The sequence below is a fragment of the Trichechus manatus genome, unplaced genomic scaffold, assembly GCF_000243295.1.
Source record: "Trichechus manatus latirostris isolate Lorelei unplaced genomic scaffold, TriManLat1.0 scaffold00081, whole genome shotgun sequence".
NCBI classification, from domain to species: domain Eukaryota; kingdom Metazoa; phylum Chordata; class Mammalia; order Sirenia; family Trichechidae; genus Trichechus; species Trichechus manatus.
In genome coordinates this window covers 5,721,940-5,749,570 of record NW_004444017.1, presented here as the reverse complement: position 1 = coordinate 5,749,570, position 27,631 = coordinate 5,721,940, and the positions used below count along the sequence as shown (strand labels likewise).

Below are 27,631 nucleotides of genomic sequence, written 5' to 3'. Positions count from 1 at the left end.
TCTGCCGATGGCTTGCTTTTTAGTGGAATAAAGTCACAATTTCCCCTTTGTGACTGTTAATTTGACAGCTTTTCCTGCATGGCCAGTTCCTGAAACAGGCAGAAATAAGGAAAAGGTGAAGGCTGCCAAGGTGAGGTCTAAGTGTCCTCAAGGAAGGGAAACATATTTGGGGATTTTACAAATATATGTTAAAAAGAAAATGACATCAGGGGGAAGTGATCTCATTAATAAAAGAGAAAGGGATGAGATTCAGAAAGATTATCAAAAGGCTCAAGTGCTGCTCTGCTATTTTAAATCTGTCTTCGATAACAATAAAAAAGAAGATTTGAGAACAATTAAGAAGCAATGATGATCTGGTAAAAATAGGTATCTATAAAAAGCACTAAAGGGAACACTTGAAATATGTGAACACACACACATCAGCAGGTCCTAGCGACATGTACTCCCAGATGAAGGGAAATGAGTTTAAACGTGAAAATGTGTTGGTTTTCTTTGCAGAATCATGAAGTCCTGGGGAAGAAAGTGGGAACACGAGGTGGGAGAAAGAAACAAAACAATATGGGCCCCACATTTTAAAACAGAAATGAAGAGCGGTAGAGTCGTTCTGGAGAGTCCAAATTGAGTTTATGGTAAAATAATGGAGGCAAAGATTAGAAGAGATTTTAGAAATTCAGTTAATACCAATGAGAACAGAAAATCCTGAGAACATGCCAGTTAGGGGTTCCAAGCAGAAATCGCCAAAGACAAAATCAATTACTTTTTTTTAGGACCCAACTTTAAGCAGTGAATAGAATGAAGGTGATTTCATTTCTGGATTTTAGCCAACCAATCTTTGCCAATCTCAAGGGTAATTACTGTGCTTTGGAGAGCTATTCAGAGTGACCTGGCTCAGAGAACCATCAAACAGATGGGACAGACAGAAACAAAAGGTAGCGGCATATGGCGATGGATCTGTTGAGGAATGAGGAAGGCACCTTGCCGGTGCCTCAGGGATTGGGAAGAAATTGTCACTTCTGTGACCATCTCCACTGGGGACTGGAAGGGCAGCATAGAGACAGAGCAACGGTCCACCTGGCCAGCTCCATAGCTTTCTTGCATGGATTTTACAGTAAACATGGCTCAAAATTCAATGTATTTGAAAACCTAAAATGAGTATGTAAAATTCTCAGTCTGAGAAATAACCTCAAAATGTGAAAAGAAGGATTTGAAGTAACCCGTTGCCGCTAGGAGCCCTAATACACGGCATAAACACAATACAAACCATGAGTAACAATGCACAAGCACCAGAAGAGAGACTAGATAACTGGGAGCTCCTAAAAATCAAACACTTACGCTCATCAAAAGACTTCACCAAAAGAGTCAAAAGACAACCTACAGACTAGGAAAAAATTTTTGGCTACGACAAATCCAATCTGCGTCTAATCTCTAAAATCTACAAGATACTGCAAAACCTCAACAACAAAAGGACAAATAACCCAATTAAAAAATAGGCAGAGGATATGAACAGGCACTTTGCCAAAGAAGATATTCAGGCAGCTAATAGACACATGAAGAAATGCTCACTGTTATTAGCCATTAGAGAAATGCAGATCAAAACTACAATGAGATATCATCTCACCCCAACAAGGCTAGCATTAATCCAAAAAACACAAAACGATAAATGCTGGAGAGGTTGTCAGAGACTGGAACACTTATACACTGTTGGTGGGAATGTAAAATGGTACAACCACTTTGGAAATCGATTTGGTACTTCCTTAAAAAGCTAGAAATAGAAGTACCATACAATCCAGCTATTCTGCTTCTTGGAATATATCCTAGAGAAATAAGAGCCGTCACACGAATAGATATATGCACACCCATGTTCACTGAAGCACTGTTCACAATAGCAAAAAGGTAGAAACCTAGGTGCCCATCAATGGACAAATGGATAAACAAATTATGGTACATCCACACAATGGAATACTATGCAACGATAAAGAACAACGAAGAAGCCATGAAACATCTAACGTGGAGGAAGCTGGAGGTCATTATGCTGAGTAAATTTAGTCAGTCACAGAAGGACAAATATTGTATAAGACCACTATTATAAGAACTCAAGAAAAGGTTTAAACACAGAAGAAAACATTCTTTGATGGTTATGAGGGTGGGGAGGGAGGGTGAGTGTTATTTACTAACTAGATAGTAGATAAGAATTATCTTAGGTAAAGGGAAGGACAGCACACACCACAGGGGAAGTCAGCACAAGTAGACTAAACCAAAGCTAAGAAGTTTCCTAAATACAATCAAACACTTTGAGGGACAGAGTAGCAGGGATAGGGGTCTGCAGACCATGCTTTCAGGGAACATCTAGGTCCATTGGCATAACAAAGTTTATTAAGAAAATGTTCTGCATCCTACTTTGGTGAGTGGTGTCTGGGGTCTTAAAAGCTTGCAAGCGGCCATCTAAGATGCATCAATTGGTCCCATCCACCTGGAGTAAAGGAGAATGAAGAACACCAAAGACACAAGGAAAGTATTAGCCCAAGAGACAGAAAAGGACACACAAGCCAGAGATTTCATCAGCCTGAGACCAGAAGAACTAGACGGTGCCCGGCTAACACCAATGACCACCCTGACAGGGAACACAACAGAGAGTCCCGGATGGAGCAGGAGAAAGATGGGGTGCAGAACTCAAATTCTAGCAAGAAGACCAGACTTAATGATCTGACTGAGACTGGAGGAACCCCAGAAAGCATGGCCCCTGGATTCTCTATCAGCCCAGAACTAAAACAATTTCTGAGTCCAGCTCTTCAGACAGGGATTGGACTGGACTGTGGGACATAAAGTGATACTCGTGAGGAGTGTGCCTCTTAGCTCAAGTAGATACAAGAGACTAAATGGGCAGCTTCTGTCCAGAGGTGAGATGGGAAGTCAGAGAGGGTTAGGAGCTGGTTGAACAGACATGGGGAATTGGGGGTGGAAACGAGGAGTATGCTGTCACAGTATGGGGAGAACAATTATGGTCACATAAAAATGTATCTATAAATTTTTGTATGGGAAAAAGTTTTTAAAAAAATGAAGTAACCCATTGACGTCGAGTCAATTCCAACTCATAGTGACCCTGTAGGACAGAGTAGAACAGTACTGTAGGGTGTCCAAGGAGTGGCTGGTGGATTTGAACTGCTGACCTTTTGATTAGCAGCCAAACTCTTAGCCACTGCACCACCAGGGCTCCATCTGAAGTAAGTTCCTTTAAAATACAACAAGGGCTCACAGAGCACATTGTATGACCTAAATTTTCAGAAAATATGGTAATTTAATCCAAAGTCTGAAGTTTTTTTTTTTTAAATTCACTCATTCTAAAGGTTATATAAAACTCTCCGAATCACATGGGGAATGGATTCAAAGAATGCAGATTTTTGGTTTTCTACTATTTGGCTGCATTAAGGATGTCCAGATTCCTGTAAATTTCTTTCTCCTCATCAGTGTTAGTCACTGTGTGGGTGGAAGAGGCCTCGATGACAGCTGTATCGTGCTTCTGTTTGGGAGCGATGTAGTGGTTCCCTGGATTGTCATCAGATGGCAGGTTTAGGAATGAGGAGACAGTGAGCTCCTGATTGCAAAGTGTTTGAGAGGAGAGGCTTCTGCAGCAAAGCATCCTCGGCCCCCCTTCCCAGCAGGGAGTCTGGCTCCACACAGGACAGTGAGATCACCTTCCTGGTGGAGCCCGGCCTGGCTCCTCTCTTTGGAACACTTGTTCTTATTGTCCTCTGACACCTTGGCTCCCCTGGCTGCTGGCTGTTTCCCTGATGGGAGCCAACTTCTCTTCTGAACTTGTGGGGTGAAGATAAAGTCCACCACATACATCATCTGACAAGTATCAGATCATCATGGTAGGAAGCAGGGGATGCCTCAGGTTCTTTTCCTGGTCCTGTTTAACTACCAAGGATAGACAAAATGATCCTAAAATGGCCAGTCTGAATGGTAAGGCTCTCCCTCCAGTGACTTCCAACCAACGTTCAAAGTTGCTTGCTAGCACAGGATCCTGCTACCAGCAGAAAACACACTTTTGCTATTTTTCCATTGTTTCTGTTGTTAGTTGCTATTGAGTTGGCTCCAGCTTAGAGGGATCTTATGTATATCAGAACAAAACTTTTCCCAGTCCTGCACCATCTTCATGATCGTTGGTCTGAGTCCACTGTCGAGCTATTATGTCAATTCGTCTCATTGACAGTCTGTCTCCCTTGTTTTTGCTGACCCTCTAGTTTGCGAAACATAATGTTCTTTTCTAGCGATTGGTCTTTCCTGATGATGTGTCCGAAGTAAGCGAGTTGAAGTCTTGTCAGTAGGGTGATGAAATCATCTGTAGTTTGGGAAGCAGTTCTCCTTAGCGTAGTAGTGCACAGACATTTGTGGCAGGGCAGGGTGGTCACCTTTGGCTCTCTGGCAGGATTTCATCATTTCGCTCTCCCCTACTTGGAATGCTGTCGGTAAGAGCTGCACCATCACCCACTGCTGAACTGATGGGAGATCTTTGAGATTCAACATCTTTGTGACTGCCTGATGAGTTTGGGTCAAATGGGTCATTGATATTTCAAACCAACTGCATAAACTTTAGACATATTATAGTTAGCTCTTAAGCAGGTCTTGGAATAAGCTCTGACACAGCCACACAACATAAATTTATTGGTTCAGGGCTAGCTATAAATCAAAATGAATAAAAGGAAAGATTTGAATTAAAAGGCAAAATATTATTTATTGCATCATTTGGTATTTCTTTATGCAAGACTGAAAATCTCAGAATTTTAGCAAAAGGCAAGACCTGCTTGTTTCAATTTAAAAGGAATCCTAATTTTTTTTAACATGATAGTTTATTTTATACAGTTATGACCCAAGTACTTTGGAAATCCTCTCTAGTTGAAAAAACAGTTTCCTCTTAAGTGGACTTTCTACTGAAAAAGTAAAAACTGAGTGATTTTGAGACTATAGGTTTTTTGTTTTTTAAAAGGAATGTGGCCATGTGGCAAACAATGACCTAGGAGTCTTGCAAATACCCAGTCAATCCATCCAGTCAAACAGATCACACAGACCAGGTAATTTCATTTGGTTTCTGAATATGAATAATCCACTTCACTCCTTGCTGCATAGATGCTGTCTTCCTTAATCCCCTAAAGCAAGAGGAGTCAAATTAAATTTAATACCTGGGCTGAATGAGAATGAGAAGCAGTACAGACGGAGAGAAATGAGGTAGGCTTCTATGCTCCAGGCAGGTGCTTCCTCTTCTCCATCAAGATACCAAAAACTAAGATGAAAAGGTCTTGTTGTTTGAAAAAGTGAATCATATAAATTTGACACCGTTAACCCCTGTGGGGGGTATTTTTTCAACAAGTTCTTTGTGTTAAAGAACTTTATAGCTGTTTAAACGGCTTGTCAATTTCTGTTTAAATGTATTTTTTAAAGGTCAAGCCGAGAGTTTAGTAATTTAAGACAGCAGTTTGTAGCATATCCTACAAGCCAAAACTCTAGTGCCACTCAGGGAAGTGCTTAATGAGCCAGCATTGCTTGTTAAATATATTGATTTATGGAAAGAACATGGAGACAGAAGTTTCAAAATGGAAAAGACTGAGGAGTCCTGAGATAGACATAAACCTCCTTGAGGAAAAGAAGTTTCACTCCTGGCAAAGAGGTGATTCCATGCCTGCCTTCCTCCCCCAGGGCAAGGAGGTTAATTGGGCTTCTGCCTATGAATGCTGTTGTTGTTAGTGGCCATCAGTTCGGCCCCAACTCTTGGCAACCCCATGCACAACGGAATGAAAGCTGTCCGGTCCTGCATCATTCCAATATCAGTTGCAGACAGGACTATTGTGATTCATAGGATTTTCACTGGCTGATTTTTGGAAGTAGATCACCAGGCCTTTCTTCCTAGTCTTAGTCTGGAAGCTCTGCTGAAACCTGCTCAGCATCATAGCAACATGCACGCCTCCACTGACAGACAGGTGGTGGCTGCATATGAGGTGCGTTAGTTGGGAATCGAAACGAGACCTCTGTATGGAAGGTGGGAATTCTACCACTGAACCACCCTCTGCCTATGAATGGAGAAGCAGAAGATAATAGAGCAGAGGAGCCAGGATCAGCGCCTCTAGCCAAGCAGAATGAGAGATTCAGGGATGTGATGAGAAGAACCTGTTGGCTAAGGGTAAAGCTGTCTGCCCGCAAGGACTTTTCACGACAAATCACGCTGAGGACCAATGGTACCAATGTAGCAGAAATATGTACAGGTGCCAGGTTAGTTTTGATTCGTAAAATATTCAGAGTTGGCTTGAAAAGTGATAGACTCACAAAAGATAGGTTCTTACTTCTTTAAATGTTTTTCAAATTGCACAGCATTTAAACGGTTTTTAGTAATGCTGGACAAAGTTGACAAGGGGTGGACTGTGATGGTTAAGATTGTATGTCAACTTGGCTAGGCCATGATTCTCAGTGTTTTGGCAGTTGTATAATGTTGTGATTACTTCCCTGTTGAAATCTGATGTTATCACCCCCATGATGGAATCTGCTGTGTGGTACTGGTGGGGGCAGGGCCTGTGGCGGCTCACCAGCCCCTCAACCTTCATCTCTCCACCCTCTGCCAGCTACTTCCTTCCTGCTCTCCTTGCCAAGGTTTTTGGCTTGTTCCGGACCCAGCAGCTGCCTCTTGTCATCTCACCTCCAATTTTTGGGACTTGAGCTAGCAGCTTACCTGTTGATCTTGGAATTTGTCTACCTTCACAGCCTGTGAGCGGGAGCCCTGCTCTCCGACCTGCCGACCTTGGGTTTGCCAGCTTCTGTGGCTGCGTGAATTGGGAGAGGCCTTTACTCTGATCCACAGACTTGGGATGTTCTAGCCTCTACAATCACGTGAGCTGTTTCCTTGATATAAATCTCTCTATATATATATTTATATGCTTTACTGGTTTTGCTTCTCTAGAGAACCCAGCCTAAGACATTTGGTACCAAAAGTGGGGTGAAAAAAAACAATTAGAGATGAGGAAAAAAAAAATACCAATCTCTACCTCTCACTTAACCATGGTTCAGGAAACATGGGCGTTTGAATGAAGGGGGCCTTACCCAGGCACCACTGGCCATCCAGCTGTATGGAAAGTAGCTGTGAGGAGATGAACAGCCTCTCGAGAGTTTGCCCCAGAATCCTCCCCTTACCTGCTATGCCCTCCTGGTTGTAGCATGTCTTATGCATCTTCCCCATGAAGAGCTCCAGGCCGATGATAGCATAGATGATGATGACAAACAGCACTAGCAGGGCAATATGCAGCAGGGGGACCATGGCCTTGATAATGGAATTCAGGACCACCTGGAGACCTGCAATGAGAAAATAATCATAATGGTGACAGTAGTGAGAGCATTCAGGGAAGTGCTTAATGAACCAGCATTGCTTGTTAAATACTATATTGATCTGTGGCAGGAACATGGAAGAAAAAAGTCTCAAAAAGGAAAGGATGGGTATTTTCCTCTACTGAACCAAGTGTTATCTTGCGTGCTGTACTTACATCTCATGCAATCTTCTCAGCAACTCTACAAGTGAGGTATCACACGCCCCATTTTTTAGATGGGAAAACTGAGGCTCAAGGTCATACAATCAGTGAGTGATCAAGTGGGGCTCTAAATCTAGGTTGGCCTGACTCCAGATCTTTCTTGGAGGTGCATCCAAATAATGGGACTGGCAGATGATGTACTTCCAAATGGAAGAACAAGTTCTTTTCATCCAGAACACTCTAATTTTCCAAGAGCCCACCTTAGTAACAATATAGCATCTTTTGCCCCTAGAGTAGCTTCTCGGTACAGTGAGAGCTTACTTTGACTAGAGACGCCGTGCAAGGACTTACTTATCTCTCAAGGTTCTCCTCATGGTGGAATTGCTGGAGCCCTGTGGTTGGCCCATTTACTCTAAAACACTGATCAGCCTTGTCGTTAGGCATTCAGGAGGGTGGGACTTCCTTTGCTGAAGCTGACCCTTACCAGCCAGACACATCTGGGTGGTGAGACCTCCATGACTGGGCTGAGGAAATGGCTCTTAAAGCACCTTTTCTGGATTACGTGAGTCTACCTCTCTTTCCTACAGATTTCTCACCAGGCCACTTTTCCTGCAGAGACTGACTCTGAAGAACATTATGGCCTTCCATTAAAAAACCCAGGGATCACATGGGTCTTGTTGGTATACCCCAAAGGTCTGTAGGTGTGTACTGTTGTCCAGTGGGGAGAAGGATCCCCTTACTTATAAGCTCAACTACACCGTAAATGATATGCCAAGAATGCTACTTGTTTCAAGGGGAGTTGCAAATCTTCATTGTCAAATGGTGGGAAGGTGATTACCTGCAAATCACCCCCAAACTACTCCCTAACCCCAAGAAAGTCATTTGTGATCTGTCTCCCAACAGTGAGTGTGCCAAGTCTTCACATCCTAGGAAAGAAGTGGTAGCAAGGGCAGGTTCACCTTCCTTACATCTAGATCAGTTGTGCTGAAAATGATCTTGCGGGACACCTTCGACACACATGCGATAGGAAAGCCACCTCTGAATCACACCCCGTGGGTCATTTTTAGTGCTTTTATCTGACTTACCCATCTCCCCAATATTCTCTCATCCCAGCCACAAAGCTCTCCACTTCACTGTGTATTGGTAGTTTCACCTTTGTATTTACCCTCTACCACTTTTGGGTAAATGAAAGCTGGGTCACCATCTCACGGGAGCCTGAGGCAATTGCTGGTGCTTTGTGTGCTGGTGGAGTGGTTTTCACAAGGCTAATTAGAAGAATTCTCCCCAGCTATTAAGCTAAGCTGGGGAGAGGAAAAAATTTAATAATGAAAGAAGAGAAAGCTAGAATAATTTTACCTGTGAATTAATGAGAGTGCTTTGCAGCCTCCCATTAGAACAAGATGTTTTCAGATCCAAATGATTCCATTAATTATCAAGTTGTACACACATTAGTGTTAAAGTATGCGAAGCCACGGAGAAAGTGGAAAACTGTGAACTGCAGAGCAACTTTCAGAGGTATCTGCTTGGGTGAGCGAATTCTAAGTGCTACTCACAGAAAACTCGTTGCCATTGAGTCTATTCTGACTCATAGCAAATGACCCTATAGGACAGAGTAGAACTGCCCCACAGAATTTCTAAGCGAGTAACTGGTGGATTCGAACTGCTTACCTTTTGGTACTTAACTACTGTGCCACAGAAAGGGGAAGGGAAATCCCCAAATCTGGGTTACCCTGGGCACAAGGGGCTATATTACCAGGCCTTCAGTGTTATGGTCTCAAATGGCAAGAAAATGGTGGGTGGGAGGGACAAATGAGATGTGGTGCTCTCTTCCCCGCTGCAGCCAGAGGGTCTGGTCAAAAGGCCACCTCAAACCAAAACCAAACCAAACCCACTGCCATCGAGTCGATTCTGATAGTGATCCTATAGGACAGAGAAGAACTGCTCCATAGAGTTTCCAAGGAGCGCCTGGTGGATTCGAACTGCTGACCTTTTGGTTAGCAGCCATAGCACTTAACTACTATGCCACCAGGGTTTCCAAAAGGCCACCTCAGGCCTGCTTAAATGTTTAATGGCCTCCCCTGCTTTTAGGATGGAGTCCCTGGGCGGTACAAACAGTTAATGGACTCAGCTGCTAACCGAAAGGTTGGAGGTCAAGCCCACCCAGAGATGACTCTGAAGAAAGGTCTGGTGATCTACTTCAGAAAAATCAGCCACTGAAAACCCTATGGAGTACAGTTCTACTCTGACACACATGGGGTTGTAAAGAGTTGGGATTGACTCAATGGCAACTGTTATTTTGGTTCTTAAGATAAAGACCAGAATTTTTCATGTGTCCTACAAGGCCTTGCAAGGACTGCCCCCCAATCCATCCAAGCCCACTCCCACCCCCTGCCCCAACTCTTTGGACTCCATTCAAACAGCTCTTCTTTAGAGACTCAAATAAGCCATACTTCTTACCACCACAGGGCTGCCGCACATGCTTTTCCCTCTGTCTAGAACACTTTCCCTTTAATTTCCTTCTACGCATCTCTCAGCCTTGGCCTGAGCATCTCTTACCCAGGGGTCCCTCCCTAAGGTCCCAGACCAAAGAAGGTTCCTTTATTTTCTGTCCTCTTAGAACTAGTCCCTTTCCTTTGGATTAATCTCAGTTTGAAATTATATGCTCAATAAGGTGACTAAAAAAATTATAACTGTCTCTCACATTCGGCTGAGTTTTGTGAAGGTGGAGATTGTATCTGTTCTACTCACCATTTTATCTCTAGGTCTACCTTGGTGCTGAATCCATGGCAGGCACTCAGTAAATATTTATTGAAGGAATGACAAAGCTTTCAATCCCAAATCAATGCTATTGCTATTGTGGGGTTTTAGCAGGCTTGGCTGAAGTGGAATCTACTTGGCAGGTAGGTATGGAATGGACAGGTGAGTTTCTGGGACCTGCAGGGTCAGGAACAGGCCACTGTGTGGGCTGTGAGGAAGACAAATGGAAGTCAAAGGAGCCTGTCTGCCTGTGCTGCCATCAGAACTCCTAAATAATATTCTGTCCCTCATGTCCCCATCTCGTTGGTAGCCATGCCACCTACTTGAACATCCAGGACTGAAAACGGATTTCCTAGACTCTTCTCTCATGGACACCCCACACCCAACAAGTTACCAAGTCCTGCTGGTTTGATTTTGAAGTATATTTGGGCATATATGAATTATTTTTACTACAGAAATAATATATAATATGTAGAAATAATTACAGAAAAATATGAAATGCTTATAGAGAAATTAGAAAACACAGGGCAGCAAAAAGGAGAAGAAAACAGAAATCAACCTTTATCCTACCACTGTTATCATTTTGACATGTAGTTTGGACATTTTGGTCCATGACTTAATTTGATCCTCTCCATCCCATGATATTCAACATTGGTTAACTGGTCTCCCTACTTTTAGTTTTCCCCACCCTGCATGTTCCAGTTAGAGTGATTTTTCTGCAACCTGTTACTTCCATGCTGAAAATCCTCCCTGTCCCCTACAGATAAAGCTCACCTGCCTCCTTCCCCAGGTAGATCTCATAGGGTCCCCATTTACACCTTACCTCCCAGCAATATACCAAACCATCTGAAGTTCTCTGGCCATGCTGTTCCATGCCTCCACACCTCAGTGCATGCTGTTCCCCTTGCCTAGAATGCCATTCCCTGCCTAACTGAGAGCTCCTTGACTTTCCATGTCTTCTTATCTTTTATCTCATGCACATAGTAGGGATTCAACGAACACGGAGCTAAATCACATTTGTAAACACAGGGTGCCTTCAGAAGACAGAAACCATGACAACGAAGGGAAGGGATATCACAGCATTCAACCATCATTAGAAGAAACTGAAGGTATTTTGTCAGGAAAAGATAAGACTCACAGAATGGGAAAAAGGCACAGGTAGGGGGGGCAATGTCAATGATTTTCACATTTCGAGGAAGAGGGGTTAGATGAATTCCATATGACCAAAAGGGATGGAACTAGGACCAACTAAGAAATATCTGGGAAAGATTTAGTTTCAACACAAATAAAAAACTGTCCACCAAACAGACTTATCTGAAGATGGATTTGGGTGATTTAAGAGGTAGTGGGTTCCCTACCTCATAGGTATTCAAGCATTGACTGAATAAGCCCCTGGAGGAGGTTCCTTTGTAGAGATTTGGACATTGGATCAAGGATTTCCCTGGGCCACCAAAGCTGGGTACAACCCCCTTAACATCTTCTGAAGACTTGCATGGGCGGGTGCAGCTCTAAACACTGTACTTGGATTATTCCACTTCCTCCTGGCCAACAACCCCATGAAGCAGGTACTATTAACAATCATATTTTGAAGACAAGAAAAGTGAGCCCCAGAAAGGTTACATAACCTGCCCATAGTTACACCGCTAGTAAGTGGTGGTGTGGGTTTCAGTGAGGAGGGGTCTGGCCCTGAGCCAGTGTGCTTCACTACTGTGCTAAATGCCTCCTTGTGACCCCAAAACTGTGGCTCTCGGCCTCCACTACCAGAGTCTGTAAAGCAGGAACACATGCCTATGACATCTACTGGGAAGGTGGGGGAGTCTAGTCCCTGCTTCCCGTAGAACCCCCAGATGTTTCCACGGCCAGTCCAGGAAAGGCTTCCAGGTTCTGTCTGCTTATCTCATGCACCCTTGGGACAGCAGAAGCCAGGCTGGTAAGTGAAAGCATGGGGCCAGAATTCCTTCTCTCCAGTCCATCAGACAGAGTTTGGCTCTCAAGGCCTGGATGTTTAATAGTTTCTTCTTAAAATTGGCTCATAGCTGTCTCAAAAACAGCTCCTCCAGTTCAACTTCCAATTTTCAAAACACATACATTATGAACCCCACACTACAGTACTATTATTTTATTGTCCGACTCCATCCATGTGCTTTCCTCCAATAGGCCATGCTTATGACTCATAAGCAATTGCTGGGCTCTTCTTCAGGGCTGGCTGCTCATGTTAGTGGAGGCAAAGTGGGCCCTAGAAAGCCTGGTAAAGCTACTGCTGTAAAACGCCCTGTGGGCACAAGATAGTTATCACCTCACACATATGATAAGTCTGTTTTCCTAGCTCTAAATCAGGATCAGGACATAAGGAGCCCTGGTGGTGCAACGGTTAACTGCTCAGCTGCTAACTGAAAGGTTGACAGTTCAAACCCACCCAGCTGCTCTGCAAGACAAAGACTTGGCAATCTGCTTCCGTAAAGACTGCAGCCAAGGAAACCCTACAGAGGAAGTTCTACTCTGTCACATGGGGTCACTATGAGTCGAAAATCAACTCAACGGCACCACAACAACAACAAATCAGGATATAAGATTTAACAAATATACATGTGTTTATGGGGATAACAGGATAGAATATTTGATAAAAGCACTATTCTGGAAAATTTGGGACATATGATTCCACACAGGGATCAAACAACACATAATCTAGAACCCAAGTATTCGCTAATTTGTAGTTCATGTCGAGTGGCCTCTTCTTGGTGGAAGGAAAACCTCCCAAGATGCCTGATTGCCAATAAGGCCTGCTATGGGAGTGAATCTTTGATGAGGTTCTAATGACATCATTAATGCTGGGATTAAGAAAAGAACAGAGATGGCACTTAGCTGGCATATGTGGCTTTTCCTTTTCTCCCCCTATGTTGTTGTAAGGCCTCAGACAAATGCCTGCCTTCTCTCTGGGGTTCAACTTGAAAATTTCAGGTTAGGAAAGGCTTTAAAGGATCTGAGTATATAAATGATCCTGAGTTTTTCCTTAAAAGATCAAGAAAACCCATCAATTATAGACAGCTAAACGTCGCATCTCTCTTGAAGGTAGTGTTGAGATTATCCTGAAAATACCCAGGGTGGCTGAAGCTGGTGCTTCCATAGCCTGTCACAGACAGTCAACCATGGTGGACACAAGCCTGAAGACAGATCCTACACTCCTCTGTTTTATAAAAGTGTATCTCACCAAAGGAGCCCTGGTGGTGCAGTGGTTAAAGCACTTGGCTGCTAACCAAAAGGTCAGTGGTTCAAACCCACCAGCTGATCCATGGGAGAAAGATGTGGCAGTCTGCCTCCGTAAAGATTTACAGCCTTGGAAACCCTATGGGGCAGTTCTACTCTGTCCTATAGGGTTGCTATGAGTCAGAATAGATTCTATGGCAGTGGTTTGGTTTGGTTTTTAATCTCACCAAGCCCTGCTTCAGTGATGAACACTACAGCTCAGGGCCCAGAGGTAATATCAGGACAGAGCTTGAAAATGACTTTATGAGCAAGAGCCTGAGAAAAGAAGAAAATGAAAACTTACTAGGATTGAAAGATAATGTACAAAAGTGTTGCCTGATCAAGCAGTGTACTTGTGGGCTCTGTTCTTTTCATGTAAACTCTATCCACATACTCCCCTCTTTTGCATACCAACTTTTAAGTCATCTGGGTAAAATGGGGTGGGGGGAGGAAGGGAGAAATAATTGAAGATTCAAAAACTGGAGAGTTTTGCTCATATTAGTTTAGTTTCATTGTTCAGCTTCCACACTGACTCAGAGCTTTTTTGCTGGAACTTAGGAATGTACATTTCATGTTCCCAACTATTCAGACTCTATGGTTCCAGCCAGACATTAGGAAAGCAATAAAAATGATCAAGAAAACTTGATAATAGAATCTGCAAGGACAAAAAAAAAAAAAAAAAAATGCTGAGAATCACTGAACCAGAGAAAGAAAATTTTGGAGCCAGCAGAGGGTTAGGCACAAGTTTCTAACAGATGCACTCAAAGTTTGTCAGAACAGAAAGACTTTGAGATCACCTAACTCAATGCTTTAATTTCCACTAACTCAAAGGATATTTATTGAGCTGTGTTGTATGGTCCCCCTACTGAGCTAGGGATGGCTGATACAGTGGTGAATAAGAGGCCTGCAGGCCTTGTCCCCCACACAGCTTGTAATGAAAGCCAAACATTAATCAAACAATCACACAATCAATATACAATTACAGACTTTGTTAAGAGCTTTAAAGGACCAGAGCACGGTATCACCACAGCCCTCCTTTGGTGTAGAGAGTGGAGGAAGTCTTCCTCAGGAAGCGACGTTTGAGCTGGAGACTGAAGGATAAAGAAGACCTGGCAGGTGAATGGGCAGATAGGTGGGTACAGGCAGAAGGGCCTGCAAATTCCACATGACAAAAGTTGCCTGGATGGCTGGGGAGAGACCCATGACTCTGTCTGGCTGTCCCATGCTTTTTCCTTGGTTTTGTTCTGCCTCTTAAAAGGAATTACTGGGCAGAAAAGGCATTTGACAAAACCCAACACCCTCTCATGATAAGAACACTCAACAAGCAAGGAATAAAAGTGTAATTCCTCAATCTGATAAAGGACATTTCTGAAAAACCCACAGTGGGGAAAGACTGAGAGCTCTCCCCTTAAGATCAGGAACAAGACAAGGATGCCCACTCTCACCATTGCTATTCAATATTATACTGGAAGCCCTAGCCAGAGTAACCAGGCAAGAAAAAGAAATAAAAGTACCCAAATTGGGAAGGAAGAAGTAGAACTATGCCTTTTTGCAGATGACATGATTCTATATATAAAAATTCCAAAGAATTCATAAGAAAGCTACTAGAGCTAATAAATGAATTCAACAAAGTGGCAGAGTACAAGGTCAACACACAAAAACCAGTTGGGTTTCTATACACCAGCAATGAACAATCTGAAAAGGAAATTAAGAAAACAATTCCATTTACAATAGCATCTAAAAGAACAAACTAACTAGAAATAACTTTAAGCAGGAAGGTGGAAGCCTTGAATACTGAAAACTATAAAACGTTACTGAAAGAAATTAACTCGTTGCCATTGAGTAGATTTTGACTCATAGCAACCATACAGGACAGAGTAGAACTGCCCCACAGGGTTTCCAGGGAGCAGCTGGTGGATTCAAACTGCCAACCTTTTGGTTAGCAGCCCAACATTTAACCACTGTGCCACCAGAAATTAAAGAAGATCTAAATAAATGGAAGGACATTCCATCTTCATGGACTGGAAGACTTGATATTGTTAATGTCAATACTACCCAAAGCAATCTTTAGATTCAATGCAATCCCTATCAAAATTCCAACAGTCTTCTTTGTAGAAATGGAAAAACCAATCTCCAGATTTATATGGAACTCCAAGGAGTCCCAAATAGCCAAAGCAATCTTGAAATAAAAGAACAAAGTAGGAAGGTTCACACTTCCTGATTTTAAAATGTACTGTAAAGCTACAGTAATCAAAACAGTCAGGTACTGGTATAAGGCTAGACATAGACAAATGGAATAGAATTGAGGGTCCAAAAAAATCTCCAGACATACAAGGTCCATTGATTTTCAACAAAGGTGCCAAGTCCACACAATGGGGGAAAGAATAGCCTCTTCAATAAATGGTGCTTGGACAACTGGATTTCCATGTGCAAAGAAAGAAACTGGACCCACACCTCACACCACAAATGAAAATTAACTCAAAATGGATCAATGACCCAAGCAAAAGAACTAAAACCATAAAGCTCTTAGAACAAAACAGTGGTAACACTTTGGAACCCAATTTTTGACTGTATTCTTAGATATAACACTAAAAGCACGGGCAAGAAAAGAAAAAATAAATTGGACTTCATCAAAATTAGAAGTTTTTGTGCATCAAAGGACTTTATCAACAAAGTGAAGAGGCAACCTACAGAATGAGAGAAAATATTTGGGAACCATAGATCTGATAAGGGTTTAATATCCAGACTATATTAAGAACTCCTACAATTTAACAATAAAAAGACAACCAATTCAATTAAGAAAAAAAGGGGGGTGGGCAAAGGACTGGAATAGACATTTCACCAAAGAAGATACACAAATGGCCAAACAGCACATGAAAAGATGCTCAAGATCATTAGTCATTAAAACTCATTGCCATCGAGTCGATGTTGACTCACAGAGACCTTATAGGACAGGGTAGAACTGCCCCATAGGGCTTCCAAGGCTATAAATATTTAAAGAAGCAGACTGGCACATCTTTCTCCCACAGAGTGGCTGGTAGGTTCAAACCGCTGACCCTTTGGTTAGCAGCCAAGCACTTAACCACTGTGCCACCAGGGCTCCTTTCATTAGTCATTAGCGAGATGCAAATCAAAACCACACTGTTAGAATGGGAGAAAAATGCAGAACAAAACTCAAATTCTTAAAAAAGGCCAGACTAAACGGGACCAGCTGAGACCAGAGGACTTCCTGAGACTATATAGCCCTGAGACACTCTTTAAACCTTCAAACAAAACTATCCCCTAAGATCACCTTTTAGCAGAAAAGTACAGCAACGCACAAAAGAAAGGATGTTACTAGATCAGTTACTCTACTAAAAAACCATCTGATGAGTCCAAAGGTCAACATTTAATCCATAGCAAAGATAAAAAGATAAGGGGACAGGGAATTAGATTACCGGGAATGGAGCAACCAGAACACAATTAAAGAGAATGGTGATGCAATGTGAAAAACGTAACTAATGTCATTGATCAATTTGTGTGGAAATTGTCAAATGGGAACCTAACTTGCTGTCTTAGTCATCTAGTGCTGCTATAACAGAAACACCACAAGTGGATGGTTTTAACGAAGAGAAGTTTATTTCCTCACAGTTAAAGTAGGCTAAAAGTCCAAATTCAGGACATCACCTCCAGGGGAAGGCTTTTTCTCTCTGTCGGCCTTCTTGTCTTCACTGTTCCCCCAGACTAGGAGCTTCTCTGCACAGGGACCCCGGTCCAAAGGACGTGCTCTGCTCCTGGCACTGCTTTCTTGATGGTACAAGGTCCCCAGCTCTCTGCTTGCTTCCCTTTCCTTTTATCTCTTGAGAGATAAAAGGTGGTGCAGGCCACACCCCAGGGAAGCTCCCTTTACACTGGATGTGACCTGGGTAAACGTGCTGTTACAATCCCACCCTAATCCTCTTTAACATAAAATTACAATCACAAAATGGAGGCCAACCACTCAATTCTGGGAATCATGGCCCAGCCAAATTAATACACACATTTTGGGGGGGACAGAATTCAAACCATGACACTTGCTGTGTAAACTTTCACCAAAAACACCATAAAAATTTATTAAAAAAAGAAAATCAAAACCACAATGATATACAGTAAAACCTGTGAAAGCCACAACCTGTGTAAGGTGGAAACGTGTCACAGAAGGAAAATTCAAATATTTTCCACTAAAACGAGTGATAGAAAAGTGGTAAGAACGCACCTTGTCAAAGGCAGAAAATGTGTGAGACTCAGAAAAACAAGGAAGTCCCACTGAGTTCCGGCTCTCACAGGTTTCACTGTACCACTTCACTGTCACTAGGATGGCTAAGATTAAAGAAAATGGAAAACAAGTGTTGGCTGCGATGATGTGGAGAAATTGGAATCCTCATCCATTGATGGTGGGATTGTAAAATGGTGCAGCCACCATGGAAAACAGTCTGGAGAGTCCTTCAAAAGTTACAGAGAATTACCACATGATCTGGCAATTCCACTCCTCGGTATATACTCAAAAGACTTGAAAGCAGGGACCCAGACACATCTAAATGCCCATTAACAGATGAATGGATAAACAAAATGTAGTATATACATACAAGGAATGTCATTTGGCCACAGAGAGAAATAAAGTCTTGATATATGCTACCATATGGATGAACCACGAAAGCACTATGCTGAGTGAAAAAAGACACTATAGGACAAATATCGTATGATCCCACTTGTATGAAATATCTAGAATAGGCAAATGTATAGAGACCAAAGTTTATTAGTAGTTTCCAGGGGCAGGAGGACAAAGCAAAGGGGAGGCTGTTGCTTAAAGAGCACTGAGTTTCTGTTAAGGAGGATGAAAAAATTGGAAACAGTGGTGATGGTTGTACAACATGGTGAACGTAATTAAAGTCAATGAATAGCACATATAAGAAATGTTGAAGAGGCAAATGTTTTGTTGTACATAATTTTATCACAATTATAAAAGAAGAAATTACTGACTGGAAGGAAATTTGGGGAGTCTGTTCTCTGCTTCTGTTAGAAGTAAGAGGAAGCAGAAATCACTTTTACTTTCAGGGAAAACAATTTAGGAAGCACATAAGAAAGGCTCTCCTGACAACTTCTTCTTTTGTAAAATGGAAGAAATAATCCCCATTTTATACCACAGAGTAAGCACACAAAGGAAAATAATTAGACCACAAGTCCTGTACTTCCCTGCTGGCATTTTTGGGGCTACCTTAACTACTGGTCTCTGGCAGACTCAATCCAACAGAAGGTACAGTTGTGGCACCACATAAAATGCACTCATTACAGAAAGCCTAGATGAAAAGAAATGTCCAGTCAACCTCAAACCTGAAAAAGTTTCTTCGAAAACGTGATCAGTCCCATTCCTGACACAGGCAGCATTTTCCAGTGAAGTTACTGGAGGTTTCTCTGCTGACTCAGGACTTTGCAATGTCTCAGGGTCTATTAAGAAGACATATTCCTACATCCAGGACTGGGGTAGGAGTCAGGACAAGTCCTCACTCTATGGGCACCTTTGGGAGTTTTAGAAAACAACTCCCTGATTTAAGCTTGTTGTCCTCTTCCCTCAGAATGGTGGGCAGAAAAACAAACTGCTTACTTACTGATTAGTTGAATGACGACTGAGTGGTTGGCCCAACCAAAGTGAGTTACGCCTTCTGTATTTTCCAACAAACTTTTAACCAAATTCAAACAATATCACAGAGTCACTAGATGGTGAGCAAATTCTAAGCTTCCTTACCAGCTCCTCACCTCAGAATTGGACACCAACTGAAGGAAATAAATTTCCATCAAACCAGGGGCTCAAGTGAAGGGCACTGTCCTTACCGTATCCATGGACCTCACTCACCTCAGACTTGGGACAGACTTTGAGAAAGTGTAGATAAAGCACCAATCTCTTTGAGGGGGAGGGGGGATCTAGAATGAGGCTTTCCTTCCTTAGCTGCTTCCTCTCTCTAAGTTCAACCAGGGCAGAAATATTATCAGAGGAGCTTCCTCTTCCCTAATGGAGAGAAACAGTATACACAGACTATAGAAAGTTCTTCCCCCTGAGGGGTTTCATGGGGCCAGAGTGGCCTTACTCCAGGTTACCACACACAGCTGTGCCAGCCCTTACTCCTGAACCTACTGAGCACCCTCAAAGGACTATGCCAATTGCTGTAGGAGGTGGGAGAGGCAGTGCAGTATAGTGGTTAAAGAATATGGACTCCTGGAGCCAAATGACCCCTTGAATCTGGCTCCGCCACTTCTCTACTATATGACCTTGGACAAGCTACTTGACCTCATTCTGAAATAAAGTGATAATAGAACCTACCTCATAAAGTTGTTGTGAGGATTAAAAGAGTTGTTGTGGGGATTAAAAGTGCTGAGAACAATGTCTGGTCCGTAGTAAATGCTAAGTAAGTGATAGCCTTTATTTCTGCAGTATTATTGTATTATTATTGGCCAGGCCATCAGTGGAACCCTAAAGCCATGAGTGTACAAATGAATGACCGGGGGATCTTGTTACACTGGGGGTGAGACTTGAGTTCTGCATTTCTAGTAAGCTCCCAGGCGATACTGGTCCTCAGAACAGATGTCAAGAAGCAAGGCCCTCACGTACACTGGTCATCCTGGGTGGCCACAGTGATCTCATCGAGCTTGGCTGAGGATCTGAGATGCTCTTAAGCAGTGTTATGGATTGAATTATGTCTCCCCAAAATATGTATTGGAATCCTAACTCCTATACTTCTGGATGTAATCCTGTTTGGAAATAGGGTTTTCTTTGTGATGTAATGAAGGGTATGTCCTAAACCTAATCACTTCTGAGTTATAAAAAGAACAGATTAGACACAGAGGCATGCACATATGGGGGAAGACAGATGCCATGTGAAGATGGTCTATAAGCCAAGCCCCTGTAGCTGGCAGCTACTGACAAGGAAGGAACAGACACAGCTGAGACCCTGATTTGGACTTTTAGCCTCCAGAACCATGAGAAAATAAAGTTTTGTTCTTTAGAGTCATCCACTTGTGGTATTTGTGTTACAGCAGCATTAGGTGACTAAGACAAGCAATTACTGGATTTTCACTGGAGTGGGGGGTTATCCTTGTCCCATCACTTTTGTCAGGTAGTTTGTGTAATCGGTAAAGTGTGTGATGCAAATGTTGGATGCAGAAAATGCCACATACGAATGAGGTCGCCATTAGTTGAAGCCGACTCAATGGCAACTAACAACAAATAACTGGTGTGAGGGTAACTACAGGGTTATTTATTAAAAATTTTCCTTTTTTTTCCCATAAACATATGATCACTGCAGAGGCCCAGACAGGAGACATATACCTACACTGCACCACCAGGGAGCATAAGTGATATATGCTAGTGTCTCTCCTTCCAGAAGCAATAAAACCAATCACCAGAGTTATGGACGGGACTCTGACGACTTCGATCCAATGCTACAAATTTACAGGTATGAGCTGCTGTACATTAATTTTCCCTCTTGACAGTGTGGCCTTTATCATTACCACTCTTACCAGGCTTGCATCCTCAAAGGTGACTTATGGTCTCCGACCGGCCAATCCAATGCCTTTGTCTTTTTTGAAACTCTCTCCTCTCCTTGTCTCCATGACAGTGTACAATTTTATTTCTTCTTCAACTCCATAATGAATTCTTCTTCTCCCTCCCCCACACCCCGCCTCCTGCTTTCTGGATCCGTATTATGCTAGGGAATACTACAAAGATGAAAAAGATATAGTCCCCGGCCATGAGGAGCTTTCAGCTAGAGGAGAAGACAGACATGGAAACAGATAATAGCAAAATTTCTAAGGATTATGCCCAGAGAACTGTGGAAGCATGAAGGAGAGAGACTAACTTAACCTGGGAGAAGAAGAAAATGGTTTCCAGAGGGATGAACATGTGATCTGGGTCACTGGGTGAAACTTCTTCTTTCTATCCTTTTATTCAGTTAGTCTTCTGCCCTTTGCGTGGCTGTCTCTAAACTCTCTCTCTCTCTCAGGAAAATCATTCACTTCACTTCTCCTAGAGGTTCAGCAGTCACCACCATGTAGATGAGTCCAACAGCTGCACTTGCATTTTTTTTCCCTCTTTCCTGAGTTCAAGTCATGTTTCTCCATAAACCTATTAGATATTTCTACTAAATTGTCCCACCATTTCCTCACAGTCAAGGAATCGAAACCTGAATTCATCTCCTTCTCCTTAAAGCCAGTCCCCACAGGGCTCAAAACTTGCAGTCACCCTTGCTTATTTCTTCCCCAAGTGCAGACAACTCTTCATTTACAGCAACCATCATATCTGTTCTTCCCACTGCAGCCACTGCCATCCTTACCATCTCCTGCCTGGATTGTTACACTGGGCTTCCTGCTCTATCCCCTCCCGCCCAAACCCACTCTGTGTACCAGTGCTCCATTACTCATTCTAAAATGCTTCTTCATAACGGCATTGCTCTGATCAGAAACCTGTAGTGCTTCTCAATCATAGAGGGTAGAGTCCAAATCCCCTTCAACATTATCTGCACATAGTAGGTACCTGTTATGGATTGAATTGTGTCCCCTAAAAATGTGTGTCAAATTGGCTAGGCCATAATTCCCGTTTTTGTGTGGTTGTCCCCCAATTTTTTTGTGATCTGATGTGATTATCCTATGGTTATAAATCCTAACCTCTAAAATGTTAATAAGGCAGGAGTAGAGGTAGTTATGTTAATGAGGCAGGACTTAATCTACAGGATTAGGTTGTATCTTGAGTCAATCTCTTTTGAGGTATAAAAGAGAGAAATGAGTAGAGAGGCAAGGGACCTCATGCCACTAAGAAAGAAATGCCAGGAGCAGAGCACGTCCTTTAGACCTGGGGTTCCTGTGTTGAGAAGCTCCTAGACCAGGGGAAGATTGATGACAAAGACCTTCCCCCAGAAATGACAGCTGGTGTCCTGAACTTAGACTTCTAGCCTCCTAGACTGTAAGAGAATAAACTTCTGTTTGTTAAAACCAACCATTTGTGGCATTTCTGTTAAAGCAGTGGTAGATAACTAAAACAGTACCCAAAAATTATTTGGAGAAAGAATAAACCAGTTTGCAAATATCAGAACCGTAGGTTCCAGAAAAAATCAGGTGGCATACTTAAGATATGTCAAAGTGCTTGGTACTTTTTACAAGGGAGGGTGTAGTGTCCTGGGGTTGGTAACAATAGCAATCTATTATGACCTCTAGGCCTGAAGAAGTGAATGGAGGGATTGGTTATGGGGAGTGAGAAGAAGAGAATTATGTTGAGAGGGTTATTTTGAGAGGAGCTGTGGTGAGGTCAGCCCAGGATGACCCACAGCGAAGGATCTGGGGACACACAAACCCTGACCCACTGTCCTCCCTCCTGCTGAGCTCCTGCTAGGCTCCCCATTGATGGAACCCAACTAGAAGCTGGAGGGCAAGAGAGCCTTTTGATGTAATCCATATGGTCAGCCTCCTAGGCTGGAGAGCAAAGTGGAGAAGGGTGGAGAGTTGATGTGGCACGGGAAAGGGAAGGTATCTGGCAGACAGGACAATGAGCTAGAATACTTGACAAAGCTTCTTTCGCTTCCTATGTGCCACCACCACCATTCCATTCAACCAGGAGGAGTTACCCAGAATGCCCCTTCTGGAGAGGGTGATCAGACTGTAACTCACTAATTCTGAGCCCCCATCTTCCAAAGTTATACCTTACTGGAGTCTAGAAACTAATGCTCCGATGGATCAGGTTGTGACTACTGGCCCCTGCTTATTTCTGATCTATACAAACCAATTTGAATTGGCTAGAACTTGGAGGCACGATGCATCTCCAGATCATGTTTCGTGCCTTCATTTGGCTAATGGAGCAACAGATACTTTTAATGGTCTCACAGCATTAGTTTGCTTTCAAAATAAAATAGGCCTAGAACTAGGAAGACAGATAGTTGGCCCATGGGTTAAGCAGTAAGAATGTTAACACTGAAGTTCAGGGGTGCCTGATGCATTTTCTTACTGGAAACGAATCTTCTTATTAAGAGGAGAAGAACTCTTGCCTATATAGCTCTCTTACAGTCTCAAGTTTTATGATTTTTGCATGTTCTTATTAGAATGTCCTTATTCATTAGAGGGTTTCATTTATTTTTAATTTAACCTTTCCACATTAATAAGTTTCTGCATCTCACAAGTGATTTGATGAACACTAAGGGAGGGCTGTTGTCCCAGGAAAGGGATGGCGAATACTCTATTGCCTCATAAATTAAAAACTTTAAGGGTAATTAAAATATCAACCTTCACGTTGAATTAATTTTTTTTTTTTTGCATTAGCAATATGGGTTAGAAGCTCAGAGAAAAATATAAAATAAATTCTGATGTTAGGAGAAAATTAAATATGGCAAAATGGAGACAAATGGTCTAAAGCAAACAACAACAATGATAATAATAGCTACCACTTCTTGAGCGCTCAGCATGTGTGGGGCACTGTGCTAAGTGTTTTAAATACATCATTTTATTTAATAGTCCAACTATCTTGCTATCTTGGTAAAGATAAGTAAACTGAGGCTTAGTGGGACAGATAACTTGTCCAAGATTACACACCTGGTAAATGGTGTCACTGGAGTTAAAAACCAAGCCAACTTTATTCTAAAACCTCCACTCTTAGCCCCCGCAAAAAAAAACAAACAAAAACCAAACTCGTTGCCATCAAGTAGATTCTTACTCATAACAACCCTATAGGACAGAGGAGAACTGCCGCAAAGAGTTTCCAAAGAGCAGCTGGTGGATTTGAACTGCTGACCTTTGGTAAGCAGCTGAGCTTGTAACCACTGTGCCACCAGAGCTCCCAACTTAGCCACTATCCAGGCAAAAATGGCAAATATACTGCACGTATGACACTACTCCCTGACCCTGTGCCATGGCAGATGCTGCTCATGGCCTCTTTCCCTCTGGTCCCAGATAGGGCATCACAATCTTTCTCAACTGTACATCTATCTCTCATGAAAACTCCAATCTATTGGAAATGATTAGATCATGATTTGCCATCCCTGTATGCTGCCTCCCTATTGGTGATGTATGTTAGTGACAAGCTGTGTATCATTCTGCTACAGCCAGGATAGGAAGCAGATCTCTTTTGGCACTTGCCAGTGATATAGATGTCTGGGCATGTATGTTTTCCTCCTTGGTGAAAACATTTGTGAAATATAACATACATACAGAAAAGTGCCAAAAAAAAAAAAAAAAGATGTTACAACATATGATTTATCACAAAATAAACATCCACTCAGGACAAAAAATTGAACATCATCAGCTTCACAGAAGCCCCACTCATAACCCTTCCCAGTTATGCTCCCTCCTACCCAAAGATAACCACTGTATTATACTTCAATAACAAGTTAAAAATATAATACACTACATTAATAAAAGGAAAAAGTCATTAAGTCTATCAACAGATACAGAAAAAAAATTGATAAAATTCAACATTCATTCCTCAATCTTTCACAATCCTTTCTGTATCTTCTATTTGTTTGATTCTCTATGCTTGATTCTCAATATTTTTCCCTGACCACTCTAAAGTTCAATAATTTCATTTTCAGTTATGCTACTCTTCTTTTAAATCCACTCACTGCGTTTTTCATTTTAGTTACTGTAGTCCTCATGTGAAAAATTTATATTTGGTTATCTTCCATATCTTCTAGTTGTCTGGAAAATTGTCAATGTTGTCTTTTATCTCTTTGAATATAGTGAATACAGTTATTGTTGTCTCTAACTGATAATTACAATATATGGATTCCTTGTGGGTCTGTTTCTACTGTCTATTGTTTCTGCTCCTTTTCATTCATGTTATCTTCTTGTGTGCCTAGTTATTTTTTATTGTGCTTTAGGTGAAAATTTACAGAGCAAATTAGTTTCTCATTCAACAATTTATACGCAAATTGTTTTGTGAAATTGGTTGCAATCCTCGAGATACGTCAACACTCTCCCTTCCCACACTCCAATTCCTTGTTTCCGTCCATCCATTTTTCCTGTCCTTTCCTGTTTTCTCATTATTACTTTTGGGCAGGTGTTGCCCCTTTGGTCTTGTATACATGATTGAACTAAGAAGCATGTTCCTCACGTGTGTTACTGTTTATTTGATAGACCTGTCTAATTTTTCGCTGAAAGGTGAACTTTGGAGTGGCTTCAGTTCTGAGATAAAGGGTTCTTCCAGCCTTCGTCAGATCAGTAAGTCTGATCTTTTTTTTTGTGTGTGTGTGTGTGAGAATTTGAATTTTGTTCTAAGTTTTTCTCCCGCTCTGTCCAGGACCCTCTGTTGTGATCCCTGTCAGCGTGGTTGGTGGCAGTAGCTGGGTACCATCTAGTTCTTCTGGGCTCAGACTGGTGGAGGCTGTGGTACTTGTGGTCCATTAGTCCTTTGGACTAATATTTTCCTTGTGTCTTTGGTTTTCTTCATTCTCCTTTGCTCTGTATCTTAGATGGTTGCTCGTAAGCTTTTAAGACCCCAGACACTACTCACCAAAGTTGGATGCAGAACATTTTCTTTATGAACTTTGTTATGCCAATTGACCTAGATGACCCCGTGCGTGCCTAGTTACTTTGTATTGTGGTTTAGACCTTATTTTTAAGAAATTGTTTTTCAAAATAATTTGAGAACTTTGATGATGTTATCTTTCTCCAGAGAGGATTTATAATTTGTTTCTGTCAGGCATCTTTTCTGTGTTTTGGAAGAGAGAAGGCTTAGAATATTTTGTCCAGGTTTTCTAATGGTCCTCAGAAGGACAGTTAATCAAAATGACCTCACCTACTGTTTCTGAAAGTAGAAGTGGCCTGCGCTTCTTAAAGGAGAAACTACCTAAGGATGTCCCCTCATTATAATTTTTCCTACCATCCTCCAATCCCAGAATCAGGGAACAGGGCCTTTGAGTGCATGGGTGTTCTGAAGGGTTGGAAAATCTGCTAGTCAGATTCTCTTAGTGCCATGCCCTGGACAAAACTTCCTGGAGTGAAGTTTCTAGGACCTGGCTGTATGCAGAGTAACCATACCTGATAATAAGGTATAAATAGGAACTAGTGGTGGTTCAGTTGTAGTCACAGCTGATTCTCACTCCTTCCTTCAGAAATGTATAAAAGGTCTAGTCTCTAGGTAAATTGCATAATGTTTCCATGGTTTTGGTGGCAAATCAGATATATTCACTTATCTGGTTGTATGAGTTACTACCAGAGTTATCTGGTTGGATACATTATCTGATCTGATGAGTTACTAAAATACCCCTTATTAGATCTCTCTCCCTCTTTTCCCAACAAATGTTATTATACCCAGGTAACTCACAGCTTTCTCTTCTCTGACTGTTCCTGAGGCTGAATTGAACGAAAAAACCAAAGTTGTTCTTTGCTGCCAGTAAGTGACTCTGTATACCCAAGTTAATCTTTCTGTGCAACTCAAACAAAATGTTCTTAGGATTCCAGACTTATTTACTCATTCTGGCTCAAATCACTAATGTACCAACAGGGACACTGGCACTAATTGAACTTTTTTTTTTATTGTAGTTTAGGTGAAGGTTTACAGAACAAATAGTTTCTCATTAAACAATCAGTACACATATTGTGTTATGACATTGGTTAACAACCCCACAACATGTCAACACTCTCTCTTCTCGACCTTGGAGGACTTTTTTTTTTTTGGTGAAAATATACATAGCCAAAGATACACCATTTCAAAAATTTCTACATGCACAATTCAGTGACATCGATTACATTCTTCCAGTTGTGCTGCTATTCTCACTTTAGATGAAGGTTTACAGAACAAAGTAGTTTCTCATTAAACAGTTAGTACACATGTTGCCCTACGAGAATGGTTAACAATCCCACTACATGTCAATACTGTGCTTACTCAACCTTGGGTTCCCTATCACCAGCTTTCCTGTCCCACTCTGCCTTCTAGTCCTTGTTCCTGACTGCTGTGCCTCATTAGTCCCATTTTGTTATACGGGGCTGTCCAATCCCCGGCTCAACGGTGAACCTTTCGCCACTGAGCTAAAAGGGTGTCTGGGGGCCATACTCTCAGGGTTTCTCCAGTCTCTTTCAGGCCAGTAAATCTGGTCTTTTTTGTGTGTGCTAGAATTTTGTTCTACATCCTTCTC

The 27,631-nt window shown here is 42.1% G+C and overlaps 1 protein-coding gene across 2 annotated transcripts in view; it reads right to left on the bottom strand.

The window, feature by feature from the left end:
• The window catches only part of CACNA1C (calcium voltage-gated channel subunit alpha1 C), a 692,837-nt gene that overhangs the window by 223,673 nt on the left and 441,533 nt on the right, over positions 1-27,631 (bottom strand). For both annotated transcript variants that reach the window (XM_023735710.1, XM_004381214.3), the window contains exon 5: positions 7,177-7,335. In XM_023735710.1, coding sequence (XP_023591478.1) covers positions 7,177-7,335 — 159 coding nt within the window. The remainder of the gene's footprint in view (positions 1-7,176; positions 7,336-27,631) is intronic.